The following is an 18,334-nucleotide window of genomic DNA, read 5'->3' as shown; positions in this document are numbered from 1 at the left end:
TCCATCACTTGCCCGCTGGGCCAGCACTTACTTCCACAGGACCCTCCCATGGGCAGAGGCACTCCTCAACAGAGCCAGGGCACCTGGGTGGCTTGGGCACAGTAAGGTTCTAGGCAATCCGTTTCTCAGTTAGAGAGCAGAGAACAGCCACAGCTTGGGAGGGTTAGGACGCTCCTTTCTGTTCCAGCTCTGTGCTGTGGGAAGCCAGCTCTGCCCCGCTGGTCGCCTTCAGTCAGACTACAGACTGAATCTGAACTACCACCACCCTTCTCATCTTCTCCTTTTGTTTGGAAAATAATTACATTTTATTAAAAGTTATAAAAATATGTTTATAGAAACCTAAGAGTTTATTATTGTTATTTTTAAAATGAATAATTAAATATTTAAAATTTATGGAAACTATCAGCAGATACAAAAACTCCTTGGGATCCTTGACACTTTGAAGAGTGTAGGGATCCAGGCCCACAGAATTGCAGCTCTCCCCAAGCAGTGATCAGGGCCATCTGCTGACGGTGCAGCCCAGCACTTGTCACAGAGTGGTGGCCCAGGAGCTGGAAGCAGGCAGTGAGAGATCATGGGTCATGGTGGTGCACAGCCCGCCATGCCAGCGTGGACCTGAGGCATGGCCAGCCAGCACCAACCTATTTTGCCGAGGCAGCTCAGCCCAGCCCGGTAGAGACACCTGTTCCTCAGCACTCTAGACTAGGATGGAAACATCTTTCAGCTTACACAGACCCACCACCAACAGAAGTGGAGAATCAAGTCTCATCTCAAACTTTTATTTCAGTGGGACGTGGTTTTTCTGTTTAATACATGATAAGATCCATTGCTCTACCTTCTAAGGACACCTACAAATACTTGGCTACTCTTTGCTATTTGCCAAAGCAAGAACTATGGCAGACACCTCATCTTTAACACAGGCAGTGTTCACATCAGCAGAGCTGAAAATGAGTCATCAACCAACACAAAGACCCCTTACACAACTCACAAGTGGAAACATGCTGGATCTGGGCTTGCAAGTGCGAGCATCTAGGCCTGCTGGGGACACAGGACCCCTCGGTCTGTCCTGGGACCCAGCAAAGAACATGTGCAAGGGTCCTGCCTCTGCCGGCATCAACCAGCTGGCCCTGGGGTGCGTCCTTCACCAGTGCAGCTGCTTCCATGCACACTGGTGAGGGCAGGGCTGGTGTGCCAGGGCACAGTAGTCCCCAAGACACGCACTTACAGCCATGTAAAAACAGGGCACAGAGGCCTGCACCGGGGCATCTCAAGGGCAGGCATCTCAAGGTCCCTGCATCTCAAGGGCAGGTGAGGGCTCCAGAAGGTTCCTTCTGGTAGAGGCAGCAGCAGCCTGGATTGGGCCAGCTGCCTGCAGCCATCAGGCCTGTGGTCATCTAAGAAAAAGTGCCAGGACACCAGGCTTCAGTGGGAAATAGTGAAGGTGGAGGGCTTCGCAGTACCTGGTCACGAACACCTTCTAAGTTAAGTGGTTGGTGAGGCTCAGTCCCTTAGGAATGCAGACCCACTAGCCCATGGGGACAGTGGAACAGCCACAAGGGCCCTTGCTGAAGGAGCCCTGTCACCACCATCACAAAGACCATCTGCTATAGAGTGCACTGGGGACGCATCTTCAGGGGCCACCAGGTGCTAGGCTCAATCGTGGAGTTCCTGCTGACCAGGGAGGAGGTCCTTCCCACAAAACAGAGGGACCAGACAGCAGGGGGAAGAGGCCACACGAGACACACCCAGCTGATCAAGGAGTTTGCAACTTGCTCACTTGAATGAAAGAGCAAAACCAGATAGATTCTGGAAAGGTTCTGAAAATCCAGAATTGCATGCAAAAGAAGAGCCTGCAGGGTTCCCTGAGGTCTGCTGGCCTGGCATACCTGCCAGACAGAGGCCAGCCTCTGGGCACTGCCATCCCATTGCTGCTGCTCATGGGCCAAGGCAGACACTGCCTCTTATCAGGGGCAAGCCCCAAGTTAAGAGTCCTCACAGCCTTCCAGAAGGTACTGGGAAGGCGCACAGCATGACTGGGCCCAAACACGTCCTGATATTAAGATGGAAGGACCAGCTCTGGGATGGCACGTGTCTTATCCAGGAGCAGTGTGGCCAGCTGCTTGCAGGTACTGTGGACTCACTCTACCCCTGGGTATCCTGGAACTGGGAGAACAGCTCGACAGGGTCTCTGGGGCATCCCAGGTAGCCACATGTCTAGCAGCAGACCTCAGACCCAAGTTGTGGGCCCAGGCCTCCACCTGCAGTACAGCCCTGAGGTGATCCTGGGGCTTTCCACAGTGCCCCACCCTGCATAGCAATCAAGCTACTGCTGCCCTCCTGCAGACTGGTGTGGGTGCACTTGGTGAGGAGACACCAGCGGCAGCACAGGGCAGGAAGGAGCTCATGAAGAGGACAGGGTACCTCAACCACCATGCCTCCCAGAAAGGCTCCTCCCAACTCACCCAGAAACTGTCCCTGCATATTACAATGCTCACCTTGTGGCAAGCAACAGGCAGACCAGGCTATGGGAAAGTCTACACCCTCAGCTCTCCCAGGCCAGCATCTTGGCGGACTTCTACCCTCTACTCCAAGTAGAATAAATCCTGTATGTGCAGGCTGAAGTCCTCAACCACCTCCAGCAGGAAGACTGCTTTGTATGGCAACCATACGCAAATGTACACACGGCCACCCATGCTCACTCATGTACATGCACCCATGAACGCATCAACAAGCATGCATGCACAAGCATGCATGGGCACACAAGCCTACTTACGTGTGTACAATCACAGAATGCATATCCTGTGTGCCTAAGCCCTGCACTTGTACATGCACACAATTATACACACACATTCATGCATACTCATGAACACACCCATGCAATTTCCAACACCTAGCATACATGCACATGCCTACAAAGGCCTATGAGCACACACATGCATATGACTGATCTGTGTGCACATGTACACACACATGTACACATGGACACTCAAAGTATACACACTCAAAACCACATACACACACTCATACACATCTTGCATGTGTGAAAACACTGACACACACATGCAAACCCACGTGCTGCACACACATGAGCACATGCTAACACGTGCACATAGCACAGCCATCTGCACAATTCTCTGCACACATCACATTCATACCACATCTACACTTATCTGCATGAATTCTTATTCCTGAGCACATGCATGCTGCTCATGCACATTTGGGTGTGCTGGGGTTCCCTGCACAAGTTGACCATGCTGCAGCTAGCATTACTGTCATCTGAGAACACATCTGTCCTCACTTATTTATTTGTGCTGGGTCCTGGTACGTGCCAAGTGTGGGTTCCACTGACCTGCAAGCCAGCCGTGAGATATGTCTGAGTAGGATGGAGCACAAAGCAGCACCTCTAACCACTGCCTTGGTCTTCCCAGCTCTCCCTTTTGCTCAAGCCACTTCCCCAGTCTAAAAACGGTTCCCTAGACCCGACATGGCACCCATCAGGGGCCCATGAATGCTACTCAGTGATCACAGAGTTTTAAAACACAGTAGAACCAATGGGAGAAGGGCCAGTGGGTGTATCCTGGGAAGTGGGGAGATGTCAGGTGCATCCTGGGTGAAGAAGGATCATCAGATGTACCCTTGGCAATGGGGGAACACTGGATGTGTCCTGGGTGGCAGGGACACCCTCAGGAGCCTCTGGTTGAGGCCCACACACAGGTGCGTGCTGTAACTGAGCAGAGAGGTCAAGGTATTTCTGACTATGAACTGGACCCTGGCATTTGAAAGTCAATGGTTTAGTCTGGAGCATCCTCTCCCTAACCCCACTGCCTCAGAACACCTCAGTGCTATTTCCAGGTTAAAGGAAAACATTTGTAACTAAGCCAATGAGCCAACACGTGCTGGCCCGTCCTGTGTGCTCAGCAGGCAACACGTGCTCATGTGCACTCCCCGCGGCGTGCAGGACTGTAGGGCAGGAAGCTGGGTGAGGGCACATGCCTGCTTCTGGGCAGTGGGTGCCCCATGAAGCCAGAAGGCTAGGAAGGAAAGAAGATGAGCAGAGACTATGGGGCAATCCATTCAAGCTGTAGGGGAGAAAGGGGTCTATTCACTGAAGGCCGTGGTCCTTAATCCTGCAGGAGGGCAACATGGGCAGGTGGCCAGGCACAGCAGGATCCTGGCTGCAGGGCAAAGCACATACCACCAGATGGGAGTGAGGGGGCTGCAGACTCTGGTGTTGCTGAGAGGACTACCATGACCCCGGAAGACAGGTGAGCTGCACTTGCTGGGGAGCCTCAGGTCTGACGACAAGGGCACAGCTCACAGCCACAGCTAGCGTGGGGCTCCAGACCCTCCACTCGGCTCCTGCACTGCCTTCCAACAGTCTGCACATGCAGAACACAGGCACAACAAATGGCCATCTCAGTCTTCCTGGGTGGGAAGTTTGGGTGGGCTCAGCTCAGTGTCTCAAAGGTATCAGCCAAGGTATCAGCCTGGCTTTATCCAAGGGCCGGGGTCAGCTCCAGTCCCTGAAGGGTGCTGGCAGATGGGTGCCCTCTCCTCGCTGGCCCTGAAGCTGGTGCCTCAGTTCAAGGCTGTCTTCCTCTTCCAAGCCGACAGAGACTCAGTCACCTCCTGACTGTGAACCTGGCTTGCTTCCTGCCATCTCGGCCTCCAGCCAGAACTCTTGCTTCTGAGGGCTCACATTACTAGACTGGGCCCACCGGGTGATCTGAGCTACTATCCCTCTTTTAAGGACACTCTTCTTAATCACCTCTACAAAGTCCCTCTGGCAACTCAGGAAAACAATCCAGATCAGGAATAAGGACACAGACACCTTTGGGGGCTACCCTTTGTGATGGTCAAACATGACTGCCAATGTCATTGCTTTTTGAAACATCTGGGTGTGCCTGTGAGTGTTCCAGATGACTGGAGTGTGGGCGGTGAACGGAGCCAGGACAGACACCCTGAGTGTGGGCAGCACCATCCTGTGGGCTGGAGCCTGTGTGGAGGGCAGGAGGAAGGGCGTGCCAGCTCCACTCTCCTCCAGCAGGTGCGTCTCGGGGCTGCTGCCACCACAGACCTCAGACTCAGCGGCTTCAGCACCTGGACCTGGGCTCACTCCAGAGACTCTCCAGGGAGCTCCCAGGCCCTCCACCTCAGCTGCGTCACCACTGTCCCTCCTGTTTGGAGGCTCCAGCTTCTCTGGCGGAGCAGCTGCTGGTTTCCCAGCTCTACAGCATGCAGACAGCCTCACGGGGCTCTCCAGCCTCCAACCCTGAGCCAATCTAACCACTCCATCTACATTCTCCTGGTTCTGCTACTGAGAGAACCCTGACGTACCTCCTACCATCCTACCTGCTCACACCCCACAGGCACTGGCTGGGGCACGGCTGTCTGCACACAGCCCACCCCAGCACCCCTGTGAACAAGGTAGCTCTCAAGTCTTGTCCTCTTTCCCATTTTTTTTTTTTTTTTTGTGCTGGGGATTGGACCCAGGGCCTTGTGCGTGTGAGGCAAGCACTCTACCAATTGAGCTTGTCCCCAGCTCCAAATCTTGTCCTCTTGTTGCGAAAGTCTCCCTCTTAAAACCTACTGCTGGTGCTGGGGTTGTGGCTTAGTGGCAGAGCAAGAGCACTTGCCTAGCCTGTGTGACGCACTGGGTTCAATTTCAGCACCACATAAAAATAAATAAATAAAATAAAGGTATACTGTCCATCTACAAAATAAAAAAAAAAATTAAATAAAAGTACATAAAACCTATGGCTGCCCTTCCTGCCCTAGTCCAGGGAATGCAGGGCCCTTTAAGCTGGGTGAGAGCTGCTGGTCCCTGCATCTTGCCAGCCTGGCCTTGGTGCTCAGCAGGCCTGGGCTCTAGCCATGATCTTGGGAGGCCAGTGCCTGTAGTCTCCAGAGGCCACCACACAGCCCCTTAATGACAGCATGCTGCTCAGAGTTCTAGAGCACACCAGCATGGCAAGGGGTCACCAAACCTGTGAGCCCTGGAACCTCTCCTGCCCAGGGGTGAACAGTAGGTCCTTTGCTGCTGTGTGGGCCAGGGGATCGATCTCCCTTGCCCACTCAGGCACTGACCAGGAGGCCCTTTAGACTCCCAGTCTAGCCAGGTCCTGCTCTGCAATTCTGGTGCCCAGGTGATAACTTGGGCCTGTGCTCCTCAGGGTGGTATCCCTAGCCTGCTGTGGTCCCCAAGCCTCCCTGCTCCCAGCCAGCCCAGAGAAGCCCTGATGTCTAGAGTTCCGCTGTTCACAGAACGAGGGATGTTCATGGTATCTGACTGGCAACACTCAGCACAAGACCAGGAGCAATCCTGAGTGCATTTTAGATTCAGTACATGTCTGGAAAGACTTTAAGACTTTTCACTGCACGCCTAACTGTGATCCAGAGCCGGTGCTGTGGGTTCAGAGCATGAGACTAGGCATGCTCAGCCAGCACCTGTGAGGCCCCTCCATGGGCCTATGGCTGCAGGCCACATATACACATGTGTTGAGGCCTTGGCCTGGGCACTGACCAGATGACCTGATGCCTAATGGGGCCCACAGTCCCTGTGTCTCCACCCACTGATCTGGGTACCTAGCCCTCTCAACAGCAACACCCCCACCCCCCAGTATAGGGGTGCAGCTAACCACAGCCCATGACCCAGGAGCCACAAGAGTCTTGAGCCCTGTGCAAGCCAGAGGCCCCTTCAAGCCTGTACAGACCCAACCCTTGACAGCTGGCACAGAGGTGGGGGTAGACAGGGTAAAAGGCTGCCTGCTGTCAGGCACATGGAAACATGCAACTGCTCATTCTGAGGCAAGGGTTCAGAGCTGACTGCTGGCCTCATGTAAACCAGTGGGCATGGAACAGGTGCCAGGCAGGTGTGGTCCCCAAGTGCACTAGGAAGCCTCCTCACACCTAGGCACTTCTCACTTAGTCCTGAGCGCTTCAACTTGGACCTGAGAAAGGAGAAAGCAGGCTGCACTGTGATGGGCACCTGACCTCAGCCACCACCTTTGTGCATGCTGCTTCCAGAGGGGCATCCTGCAGGAGAGGCTCCATGGGCAGGGAGTGCCCTCCTCGGGAACACTTGGTGTGCTGAGGCCCATGCAAGAGCTGCAGAGCTGGCCACCTCGTAAGCCACTTTCTGTCACTCATTCCTCTCTTCACACCACAGCCCTGAGTCCTTGTGCTGGTGTGGGGAAACCGGTTAGTGTTGTAGATTCAAAAACGTCAGAGTAGAACACAGAGAAAGGCACCTGCCTGAAAGACACACAGACCCAGAGATCCCCAGCTGCTGCACTGTGACGGTCCTGAGGTTCCAGACAGACACAGCACACACCACCCTGTGAGTCCTGGGTATGCACGTACAACTTGGCTTTAGTTTGCATACTAGGAAATGTTTTTTAAAAATGAAGATAGGGCAATTCTTTATCATTCCCAGCTCATTTCTTTCTTCAGGCCACAGAAAGGCTGGGAAAGGTGCAGTTCACACAGATGAACCTGTGGAAGGTGAAAAGGTGACCGGGCCCATTCCGTAGGTGCAGTGTCCTTACCTGGGGGGGAATGAGATGTCCAGTTCATACAGTCTGTCCTTAAAGACAGACAACTCTTTGTCAAATTCCAAGAGCTAAAGAAAAGACAAAGAAGAGAATAAAGTCACTTGGGCTTTCTTCACTGAAGCATGGTAGTTAGTGTGCGGCTGGGATATTTGTGACTTCTAAAAACTCACCCGGCTCAAGCATTCAGAGTGACACCTGCCCTACCCAGGGCAGCCAGGTCACACTGCCAGCAAGACCCACAGGAGTCCTCTTGGCTTGCTGTCCAGCTGCCTCTGCTGCCCATAGTGCTCAGGCTGCCCAGCTCTATTGGCCCGAGACCCTTGCAGGCCACCCTGGCAAGCACTCCCTCCCTGGGCTGGGCCTGGGCAGTCCTCTCCAGAGCGTGCCACACTTTCTCACAGAAAGGACATGGCTCCCACCGCACCCAATGCCTGAAGTAACTTGTAGAGCCAGCAACATCAACTCTGTGTGGAGTGGATTGGAAGAATGGCCCCAAGTTTGCACACCAGAGAGACTCTAGCAGCAGCCTGGAGAGAAATGTTCATTTCTTTGTACAAAGGAGGCAACAAAATGCTCTGTTTTCTCAGGGTGCTTCAGAAACAAACACTGGGGGGGCATCTGCCCCCAAAGGAACAGGTTCCCACCAGTCACATCTCTGGTGGTCACTGTGCTCACCCTCTGGGACACTGTTCATTAATCACGTCCCACCCCACAGCTGTGTGGGACCATGGCATCGTGACGGGGCTCTCTCAGAAACCATACCGTGTCCTCCCTCCTGCCACCTCATCCATCATCTCTGAACGTGCAATTAGCAGCCTCATGTACACAGTGATTACCCGTGTGCCAGGCTGCCGCCAGCCCCCTGCCTGCTTGCTGCAGCATCACCGTCGCAGGTCAGCAGGGTTGGCCTGGCCTCACTGGCAGCCAGAAACAGAAACAGCCGAGATCCCCATCACACACCAGGGGCTGTGGCCCGGGCCCCCGGCTGCTGCAGGGGAAGCCCCTCATTCCACTTAGCACTGCAGCAGCAGCCACAGGGCTGGGTGAGGATGGGATTCCAAGAGGCTGCTGGCTTTGGCCTGCTGCGGACATGGTGGTCTTGGTCCCTGTGATCAATGAGAGGGGCAGATGTGCTTGCTCCACAGCCACCTGCCAACCTGAGAGCAGAGCCACCTTTTCCAAAAGGCCGAGGTGGGAGCCCTTGAAAAGGGCTGGGACTCAGAAAGGGTCATGGCCAATGGATATGCCTGGCCAACACACTGGCTGTTGGAGAGGAAAGTACAGGTGGGGCTCTGGGCTCCTCTCTGCCCCTACGTTTACTGCAGAGATTTTCAGGAATGCAGCCAAACTTGTGAGACCCCCAGCCGGTTGGGACAGGAGTGACGACTCCTTGGACAGGATACTTGAAGAATGCCATCACTGCACATGCCTGCTCACTTGCCCTGCCTGGTGTGCCTCCATGCCACGGGACTGTCCTGTCCTCTTCCTCTTGCCCTCTCTCAGTCCTGGGGGAAATGCGTGGAGCCGGTCGGCACCACTGAAGGGAGGGCTGGCGGCTGGCGCTGAGCCACAACGCTGCTCTGGAGCCCCTGCCTGCTGCGTCCAGGAGGCCTGGTGCTTCCTTCAGCTCCTGTAGAGCCCCCCTTACACTTAGTGCCTGACTTCATTCTTACGTGGGAAGTTTTCATGGCTCTTGCTCAGGATTTACTGTGCTTCCTGAAGGCATATGACTTGGAAGAGTTCTGGAAAACAGCCACATGATGTCCTGCTGGATGAGAACTGGGCCCTCTTCCCGTGTCTCTGCTGCTCACCATGCAGCGTCCAGGTCCTAAGTCCTCCCCTCTGCTGTGCCCTCCGCCCTGGGCTCATCTTGGGGGCTGTAGCTTCTTGTCGATGTCCTAGACACTGTTTTCTGGTCTGCTGGTTCTTTTTTTCGTGATGGGTACTTAGGTTTCTGATTTTTTAATGTTTTCAAAAATTTTACAGAACGTATGATAGAAGAGAACACTACCACATGACCGTCGTCTGTCATCTGACTGCTCAAACTTCTCACCGGTCCACCTGGCTGTAGCTGTACCTCCTGACCACAGTGGGGTGTGGTCAGTGGGGTGCTTCCTGGGCTCTGCATTCTGGGACCGTGGGCTCATCTTTGCGGGTTCTGCCTTTGAGATTTTCAACTGTTGTGAATGAGGGCCTTCCCTCCAAGAAACTCCGCTCACTGAGAGGACACAGCCAGCAAGGTGCTCTCAAACGCACACTTCAGAGTTTCACCTCTTATGAGGAGTTGTAATGAACTCTTAATTCTCCTTTTTCTTGGGCTTTGAAGGAAACCTCTGGAACCTCAGATGCTATACTCCAGAGATTAGTGCAGGCCAGGCAGCCCCCCAGCTCTCTCCAAGTTCTCTGCAAGAAAACCCTGGGGGGAGCCATTCAAGATGTCAGCAAGGGTTGCGGTAGGGGGGTGGGGTGGGCTAGTGGGCAGTCAGTATTCTCCACTGCAGGCCTCTGGGAAGCAGCTGTAGGAGAGAAAGGCTCAGGCCTCATGAGGAGGCTGACAGCATGCAGACCAAAAGCCACCTCCAAGGAAACCTGCCACTGCCCCTGTGAGCAAAGCCAGCCCAGCTGGGACCTTCAGGGTCACAGGGTGCTATGGGCCACCTGTTGAGCCTCCTGCAGCATCTCCAGAGATTTGCAGCTGGGGCTTTGCCACACCTGTGTGAGCAGAGATGGCCTTGAGTGAGCCTTTGCTCAATGGTGGGCCCACAGTTCTGCGTAGAGCATCTGGAGAGCTCTGTTCCCAAGAAGGAGCCTTGTTCCATGGAGGGAGCGTGGCATATCCCCTCCCAGCTCTGGCTCCTCTGGCCTATCTGTGTCTACCTAGAGTCCCTGGCACACTGGTTTGCAGTGCCGGCCAGGGACCTGTGTGGTCCACAGAGGAGATGGCATGGAGTCCAGCCCTCAGGGGCGTTGGGCCTGGGCTGCCTTCACTCTATGTTAGAGACAACCCCGAGAAGCAGCAGGTACGCACGGACCAGGAACACATAGAGGAGTGCACAGAGGTGGAGCTTGGGCCAGCACAAGCTCATGCGGCTCTGAAGAAAAAGTGATGTTTCTCTGCAAGGTGATGCTGCTGCTCAGGGGTGGGGCGTCCCTGCCTCCAGCAGCCAGGGTCCATAGGGTGGGGTCTCTGAGCAGGTACTACAGCTCCAGCATTTGGGTCTCCTGTGGGCATGTTGTTGATACAGGATGGCACGTTAAGGGACATGTGAGGAAGGGTCTGAGCAGGGCCAGGAAGATCAGGACCCAAAACCTCCAACTCAGGAGAAGCACACCCTGACTCAACACAGTAGGCAGGCCTCATGACAAGGCGGCATTCGGCGGCCCAGCCCCAACTGCAGACACATCTCAGCTTTCATCCGCACCTGCCCACGAAACACAGGAGGAAGACACTGGGGCAGGGCTAGTGGAGTGCCCACCCAGCCCTAGCCACCCAGCCAGCACCCCAGCATCAGCCCGGCCCAGTTCCCCAAAGTCACGCCTTACAACATGTTGGCTCAGGGTTCTGTAAACATCAACAGACATGCATCTATACACATGTGCAACACACAAGGACACACACGAGCACACACACAAGGATACACATGAGCAAAACATGTGTCATGTATATATAGACATGTGCATACACATACTCATGCACACGTGGCACAGATACACATGCACATATTCACACACACATGCATACATATACACATTTGTTTTGCTTCTAAATATCTGATTAGGCTAAGGAAGTACAAGCTAGACTGACTACATTCACCATCTTTGCTCTGCATTCTGCTTCAGACCACCATATGTAGACATGATCACGGTTTGGAGGTCCTCATAACCAGCTCTGGGGACACGTGCAAGGGTGAAGTGACTTCACATCAATGTTCACATGGGCACATGTGTACCTGAACCTATGGGGGGTAGCTTTCACTGTCACCCACCCAAGACTCCACAGCATGAGACTACAGAGCTGTGTAGACTCCCTGTGGGCTCCTGTGTGCCAGGGCCTGCTCCTGGAGTGGCAGAGACTCTCTCTGGCCTCTGCCTGGGGACACCCATGTGGGCATCACCTGCATGCCCTACACAGCTGCACTGGAACATGCACATGAAGAGCGGCTACTAGTGCAGACATCCTCACACGCTCCAGTATGCACAGCCTCACGGTCAGGGTGAGTCGGGGAGCAGGAAGGAGGGGCTCAGACTGCCTGGGGCACCAGCCATGGGGGGAGCAAACAGTCCAGCTTGTCCTGTCTGGACTTCGTGGGATTCGCCAGTGGCCGCTCTGCCTGGAGTGGTGGCCCTAAGTATTACCCAGCACACTGAGGCCACTGTTCTACCATGTTTCCATGTAAAAAGAAAAGCAGACAAACATGGTTTGGAATGAATCTGGATCTTTAGCTACTTAGATGGTATGAGACCCTAGGAGGGGAGGGCTGGGACCCTTTCCTCTGCCCTGCAGGCTGACATGCCCACTCTGTCACCATACCTACATTGTCCTCATGCTGAAAGAAAACCTGGGGGGAGATACCACCCCTAAGTCATCCAGATGGACTCGCTGCCTTCTCTTGACACAGACATGTCCTGAATTCATACAACTGTGCCCTCTGAGTGCCTGCTGGCCATGAGCAAACCAGACATGACCTCTGGCTTCCTGGACCTTTATATCTAGTGGTGACAGCCATACAGACCAGGGCATAACTGCACTGTGTGGAGGGTGGGTGCAGGTGGGCCCAGTGTCCCCACCTGGGTCCCCACTGGGGTCCCTGCTTGACTAGTATGGAGACAGCCCAAGGTTCTGGGCCCACACACCCACATGGGATGAGGTGGACTAAAGCTACAGCTGCCACCGGCATAAAGCATCAGGTGCCAGCCGTTTCTGACGGGAAATTACCCTGCACTCCTGCTGAACTGATGACTTGTATCTCTTTGAGATTTTTCACAAACATGATAACCAATTTCACGTGTACCGTAAACACTCTTCTTGATTAGGACGTGAAAGCAGCACCCGCGTGTGGACAGTGACAAAGCGGCTGCTAGCCCCACGTATCTGTCAGGAGCCGCCCAGCTGCACGGATTCCACCGTTGCCGCAGAGACACTGTGCTGATAAAGAAAAAAGAGCCCGGAAAATCAATGCCCTCGGAGCACAGTGGCTGCTAAACACACAGAAAACATCTCCATCCAACAGGCCAAGTGCTTCGGAAATTCCCAAGCCCTGCCCTGGGACAGCCAAGGAAAATTTAATCTCTCCAAATCCTCACCAGGGCACTCCATCCTGCGGCCCTGACAGCCACACTTATAATTAATTATACAATTTCGATGGGAATATCGACTAAACAAAGCTATAAATCATAGAAAAAGTCAATAGGCATGGACACATTCAATCATGTCCCGGCCAATGATTACTACTCTTAAAATACAATAATTATTTTCAGGAGCCAGCTTGAATTAAATTTCTGTCAGATGGGTACAAGACCGGTGGTTGATGAAGGATGCGATGGATTTTGGGGGCTGCGTCCGGCGCAGGCACATCCATCCTGCGGACGTAGTTTGTTTTTAGTGCTCGCAGCGCGGCGTGTTTAGCCAGACCATGAAGATGAGATGATCTCCAACGCTTGTTAGGCCGTTTATCTTGTCCCCTCCAGGGCTGCGGGCACAACTCTCCAGATGCTGGGCGTGACTGGCGGTGGGTGATTCCTCTGAGCACTGTAGAACTTGGGCAAGAGCCTGGGCACCAGTGTTAGCCAGGATCTGCAAGACACTTCTGAAGGCCGCGTGTTGGTCTGAACAGGAGGATGGGTGAGGCGCACCCCAGGTCCCGTTCATGCCTGGCTCTTTGAAAATGACACAGCCCTGCCTGGGCAGGCATAGGGCTTGGGGTTCCAGGGGCCTGCATGCCCAGCCTCGCACACTGCAGACAGGTACACAGGCCTCCGGGATCCCAGTCTCCACTTCAACTCAGTGGCATTTTCTTCTATTAGAATCAATTCAAAAGTTCTCCTGAAACTTCAAAATACTTGCTTTTCTTAAAAACAAAGTCATACAGTAAACGTGAACTTCATTTACGGTAGAATGTCCATCTTCATGACTGCTCTAAACGCCCTTGGCACTGTGCCGACACTCCCTTCTGCTTCCAGAAAGCGCATGCCTCCATTCACAGCACACCCAAAGCCAGGCGGTACTTCTCTCTTGGCTGGTGCAGCCTCCTCACCAGGGTCATTGCTCCCTCTGCAATGTTCTGGCCCTGCAGACACCCACACCCCCTGAGGGCTCCTCTACTCATTTCTTGCCCTGCACAGGGCCCTCGGTGATCTTACTCCCCTGACTCTGAGGGGCCTGCTCCACGGGAGGCCCACAGTACTCCATCTGGCCTTCTCCAAGCTGAGATGGACATGCAGTCCCCACATCTCCTTGGGCATTCCATCTCCACATAGGCTCACCCCTTGCCTCTACTGAAGTGAGCTGGGATGCCACCCTGCTCAGGTGGACTGGATGACAGCCACTGCCCTAGCAGAGCTGCCCCTCTGGGGGAAACTGCACTGAGCTCTAGGTCTGCAGAAGGGCACCAACAGCACCGGGGAGAGTCAACCTACTAGGTCCCAGCGGCCCAGGGAGGAGGGGTGCAGGGAAGTGCTCTGTCAGAGGCTGCTGGCAGAAGTGGACAGTGGGGAGAAAGCACAGGGACTCCTCCTGCAGACAAGCAGAAGTCAGGCCAGTGATACCAGCATTCTGGCTTCTGAGGCCAACAGGCTTGCTTACACAAAGGATGCAAAGTCCTGATGTGACCAACCAGCAGCAGTGGGGGATGAGCGGGCAGATCCTCCAGCAGGAGAGAGGTGGCAAGCCAGGAGGAGGACCGGTGGCACTGAGCAGTGGGAAAGTTGTGGACGGGGCTGGGTGCGTGGCCAGTGCCAGATGTTACCTCCCAAGCAATGAGGCAGGAGAGGGGCCGGGGGCTGAGCAGGCAAGGCAAAGGATGCAGTCCTGGGTCACTCATTTTTGTGTGTTTCGTCTTCAGTGCTGGGATTGACACAGGGTCTTGCTAAATTGCTCAGGGCCTCTCTAGGTTGTTGAAGCTAGCCTTGAACTTGTGATCCTCCTGCCTGCACCTCTTGAGTTGCTGAGGTAATAGGTGTGTGCCACCACACTCAGCAGGACAATTGGTTTTGAACCATTCCAGGAACATGGGGTGGGTGGAATCTGCTGGACCTCTGGAGAGCTCCCTTTATAGGGTATGCAGATGTGCCCTGGTCTCCTGTAAGCACTCTGTACACACTGACCTGTGAATACTCCCACACTTCATGAGAGGTACACAGAGACGGAGAGCTGGTCCAGGACAAGCCCATGAGTGTGAACAGCTCACAGCGCCCAATCTGCAAGGCCACGGTCTGCCCTGGGCCTGCCCACTCACTTCCACCTCCTCTCACTAATTCGCCACCACTGGCAGCTGCCTGAAAGCAGAAACCCCCTCCCACTGCAGCCCCACAGGGGCCACAGTGGCTCCTTCCCCTTCCAGGACCAAGTCTTCACGTTTCAGGAATCTCAGGAGCTGCTGCTGGATGTGGCTGTTACTCTGCAGCCTGAACTCGCCCACAGAGGAAGTCTACGCCACAGAAACTGGCACATGCACAAGTGCAGCCCTCCCCCAGCACTGTCCCCCATTTACCAGAACACAGCTACGAGCACACAACAGGCATCCAGCAGGCACTGTACAGCCAATACATTAAAAAGAGGACAAAACTGTTCCATGATGAAAAGTGACAAGAGGAAGATGTAGGCACCTCTCAGCACCAGCTGTGCAGAGCTCTTGGAGGGAGGGCAGGGCTTAGGACTGACGGCAGACTCTTGCAGCCAGTGTCTCTGCCAGGAACCCCCTCTTCACTGACCAAGCTGAAAGTTCCCAGTATCACAGACATCCACTTACACACGTGGTCATGCACACACATGCACACACCTACTCGCACACACACATGCTCACACATTCACGTGCACATCCATATATGCATACACACCCATCACTACGTACAGGAAGTGCTGAGTCCACCAAGACACCCAGGACCTTGCCTCTTCCCTGGAGGGGTTTCAAGTGATGGGCTGAGTGAGCTTCATGCTGCCCGTGAACATGCACAAGGCCTGGGGAGCCCAGCCTAGCCCAGGTGCTGCATGCGCCTACAGGCCGTCCCCAGCCAGGATGGCCTGAACCCCTGGGAAGCTGAGGCCTAGATGGTCCTGTGTAAGCAGCAGCCCTGGTGGGGCCCCACCAAGGACGCAGAAGTCACATGAGAGGAGTCCAGGGTCGGGAAGCAGCTCACCGCAGTGCCATTGTCATCCCGGAAGACCTCCTGGTTGAAGTAGTCGAAAAGCTTCTTCTCCAGCTGCAGCACCACCTGCCAGGACAGAGCGGCCTTAGCACTCAGGGCGCCTGCAGAGGCTCCTCGCCAGGCAGGCCTGGCTGGGGGACACTCACCTTCCGGTCATTGTCTGACTCCCGGAATATCAGCTTCACAACCTCATTGGTGTCAGCGGCCCGGACAGTCTGCATGGTGGCCTTGGTGCATAGGGTCTGCAGAAAGACACCAGGGAACTCAGGTCACAATCAGGGTTCCCTGGCCACTTTCCTCGCGCCTGCTCTGATAACCTCCCCGGTTGCTCCTCACTCAGAGGGTGCGCGGTGGCGGTGGCTGCGGCTGCAGCTCTGTACATAAGGCAGGGTCTAGGCAGGCGAGTGCAGGCCATCCAACTGGCTAACAATTAAATTCAAGCCTTTCCAGAAAGTTCTTATCTTAAACTCAGGAAGACCATGGAGGTCATTCTCCCACTCCTCAAACGCAAGACAAAGCTGGAGACCCCAGGCAGAGGAGCACTAGCCGGGCAGAGCCCCTGCCCACACCACAAGGGCCAACCAGGACCACTTGAAGGGATGTGCAGGACCTGGGGGGGCCAGCATTGCAAGATGTCTGAGAGGAGTGAGGCCCCACACCCCTGGTCATGGGGATAGGGCAAGAGGGCACTCTCACAAAATGCTAGAGCTACTAAATCAGGCAGCACAGGGCAGCACTGCCTGGGGCTGGCGAGGGTGTGTGGAATAGCAGTCTGTCCCGGGTTGGAGTTTGCATGTAAATTACACCTCACAAGCCTTCTTTTAAAAGAGAGAATACAGAATTTTTACTTTAAGGAAAGACCACTGTGAAAGTCCACCACTGCAGGACGACCAGCCTCCTACCCAGGCAGGCGCCCTGCAGCAGTGACAGGCTCCTGCAGGTGTGGAGGGATGTGCATAACCTGGGTCACCACTCCCAAAGCACACTCCAGGGCAGGCCATTGGCATTCAGGGCACAGATCAGCTATCTGGGCCAAGCCCCAGCCAGAGTGGCTTTTGGACTCCTGTGTCAGAAATCAGTCTGGCTGCCCCTGAAGAGGGAGGATTAGGACTAGCACCCAAACAACCCAGGCAGTTTGGCCACCCTGCTAGCCCTGTGTCCTATGGAGGTCCTAGCCCCATCCAGATGCTAATGCGCTTAAGTGGCTTAAGCCCCTGCGTGAATGGGGAAGGCTCTGGGCTGCAGACTGCCATTGTGGCCAGGCAGGATCGGGTCCAGGAAATTCATGGCTCTGTCTCCTGAAGGCATCTGCTAGAAACTTTTTAAAAAACTGTTTTATCCTACCACTTCAGGCAGCTCCCAAAGGCCAAACATCTGATGGTCCCCTGGCCATGCAAAGGGCTGGCGCCCCCACCCCTTTCTCCTGCACCCTCTCCCATGGAGCCACCTCATTCACAGGTTTTAAAGAAATGATCAGGGGCTGGGCCTTCCCCTTTGCCTTTCAACCCAGAGTCGTGACCACTCATGCAGAACACCGCCTGGACGGCCTTTCCGGCTCAACTACTACAGAAGGGATTTTGCTCTTTTGAAAGGAGGAAAAAATACCCCCAAATGCTATTTTTTAAAGGCCATCTAAGATTCACTGAATTATTCTTAGCTGCCTAAAAGGGCCTGGAAGAGCCTGCACAGAGCTTCGCTGGCACTTGAAGGACAGTTTCCCCTGAATTTCCTGGAATGCTACGCACCAAGGTGCCCACCTATCTGTAGGCCGTGAGATTCTTGGTTTCTTCTTGTTTGCACAACCATCAAAGGATGCTTCCTGCACCCAGGTCTTCAGGCCCAGGGCACTAATGACAGTGGGAGAAGGCTGCCTTCTCTGCAGGCATCGCACTCTTACAGCCCATCTGACACGCACAAAGTGTCCCAGAGGTCAGATGCCCTGTGCACACGTGTGCAGTGGCCCAGCTTGACTCATCCCAGGAACTAAATCTGACCCTCAATGTCCACACAAGTGTTGTCAGAAATGCTGCCCCAAGAAGTCCAAAAATCTATGAAAGGTAGGAGCTGTGGAGCCCAACTGCCCACACCTCTGAACCAATATTAAAGAGCCCTTTAGAAGACCTGAGTCAGACTGTGCCCTCTGGCAGACACAGTGAGTACCACAACACACGGGTTCACCTGGGGTGGCAGTGAGCCAGGGACACAGCCTGCAACCCAGAACAAGAACCAACCGAGACTCCACTCATGAGCTGTGGACACCTCCTCTGCCAGGGGAGGCATGGGTGTCCAAGGAGCAGGGGCTTCTCAGGAGCAGGGCTGCCCAGGGACCTGCCAGGAGCCCAGTTAACACATCCTTCCTGGCCTTACAGAGTCTGACTTGGGGAGCTCAGGACACGATGCACCTTTCAGGAAGCATG

General features: G+C 54.5%; 1 protein-coding gene across 4 annotated transcripts in view; it reads right to left on the bottom strand.

The window, feature by feature from the left end:
- Inpp5a (inositol polyphosphate-5-phosphatase A) overlaps window positions 1-18,334 on the bottom strand; it is a 113,850-nt gene that overhangs the window by 9,339 nt on the left and 86,177 nt on the right. For all 4 annotated transcript variants that reach the window (XM_048791415.1, XM_048791414.1, XM_048791417.1 and 1 more), the window contains exons 9-11: window positions 16,064-16,159; window positions 15,909-15,983; window positions 7,548-7,621 (exon numbers count right to left, since the gene is read on the bottom strand). In XM_048791415.1, coding sequence (XP_048647372.1) covers window positions 7,548-7,621; window positions 15,909-15,983; window positions 16,064-16,159 — 245 coding nt within the window. The remainder of the gene's footprint in view (window positions 1-7,547; window positions 7,622-15,908; window positions 15,984-16,063; window positions 16,160-18,334) is intronic.

This window comes from Marmota marmota, unplaced genomic scaffold, assembly GCF_001458135.2.
Source record: "Marmota marmota marmota unplaced genomic scaffold, marMar, whole genome shotgun sequence".
NCBI classification, from domain to species: Eukaryota; Metazoa; Chordata; class Mammalia; order Rodentia; family Sciuridae; genus Marmota; species Marmota marmota.
The sequence above is the reverse complement of the archived record's forward strand: the minus strand, read 5'-3'. Positions and strand labels throughout refer to the sequence as shown.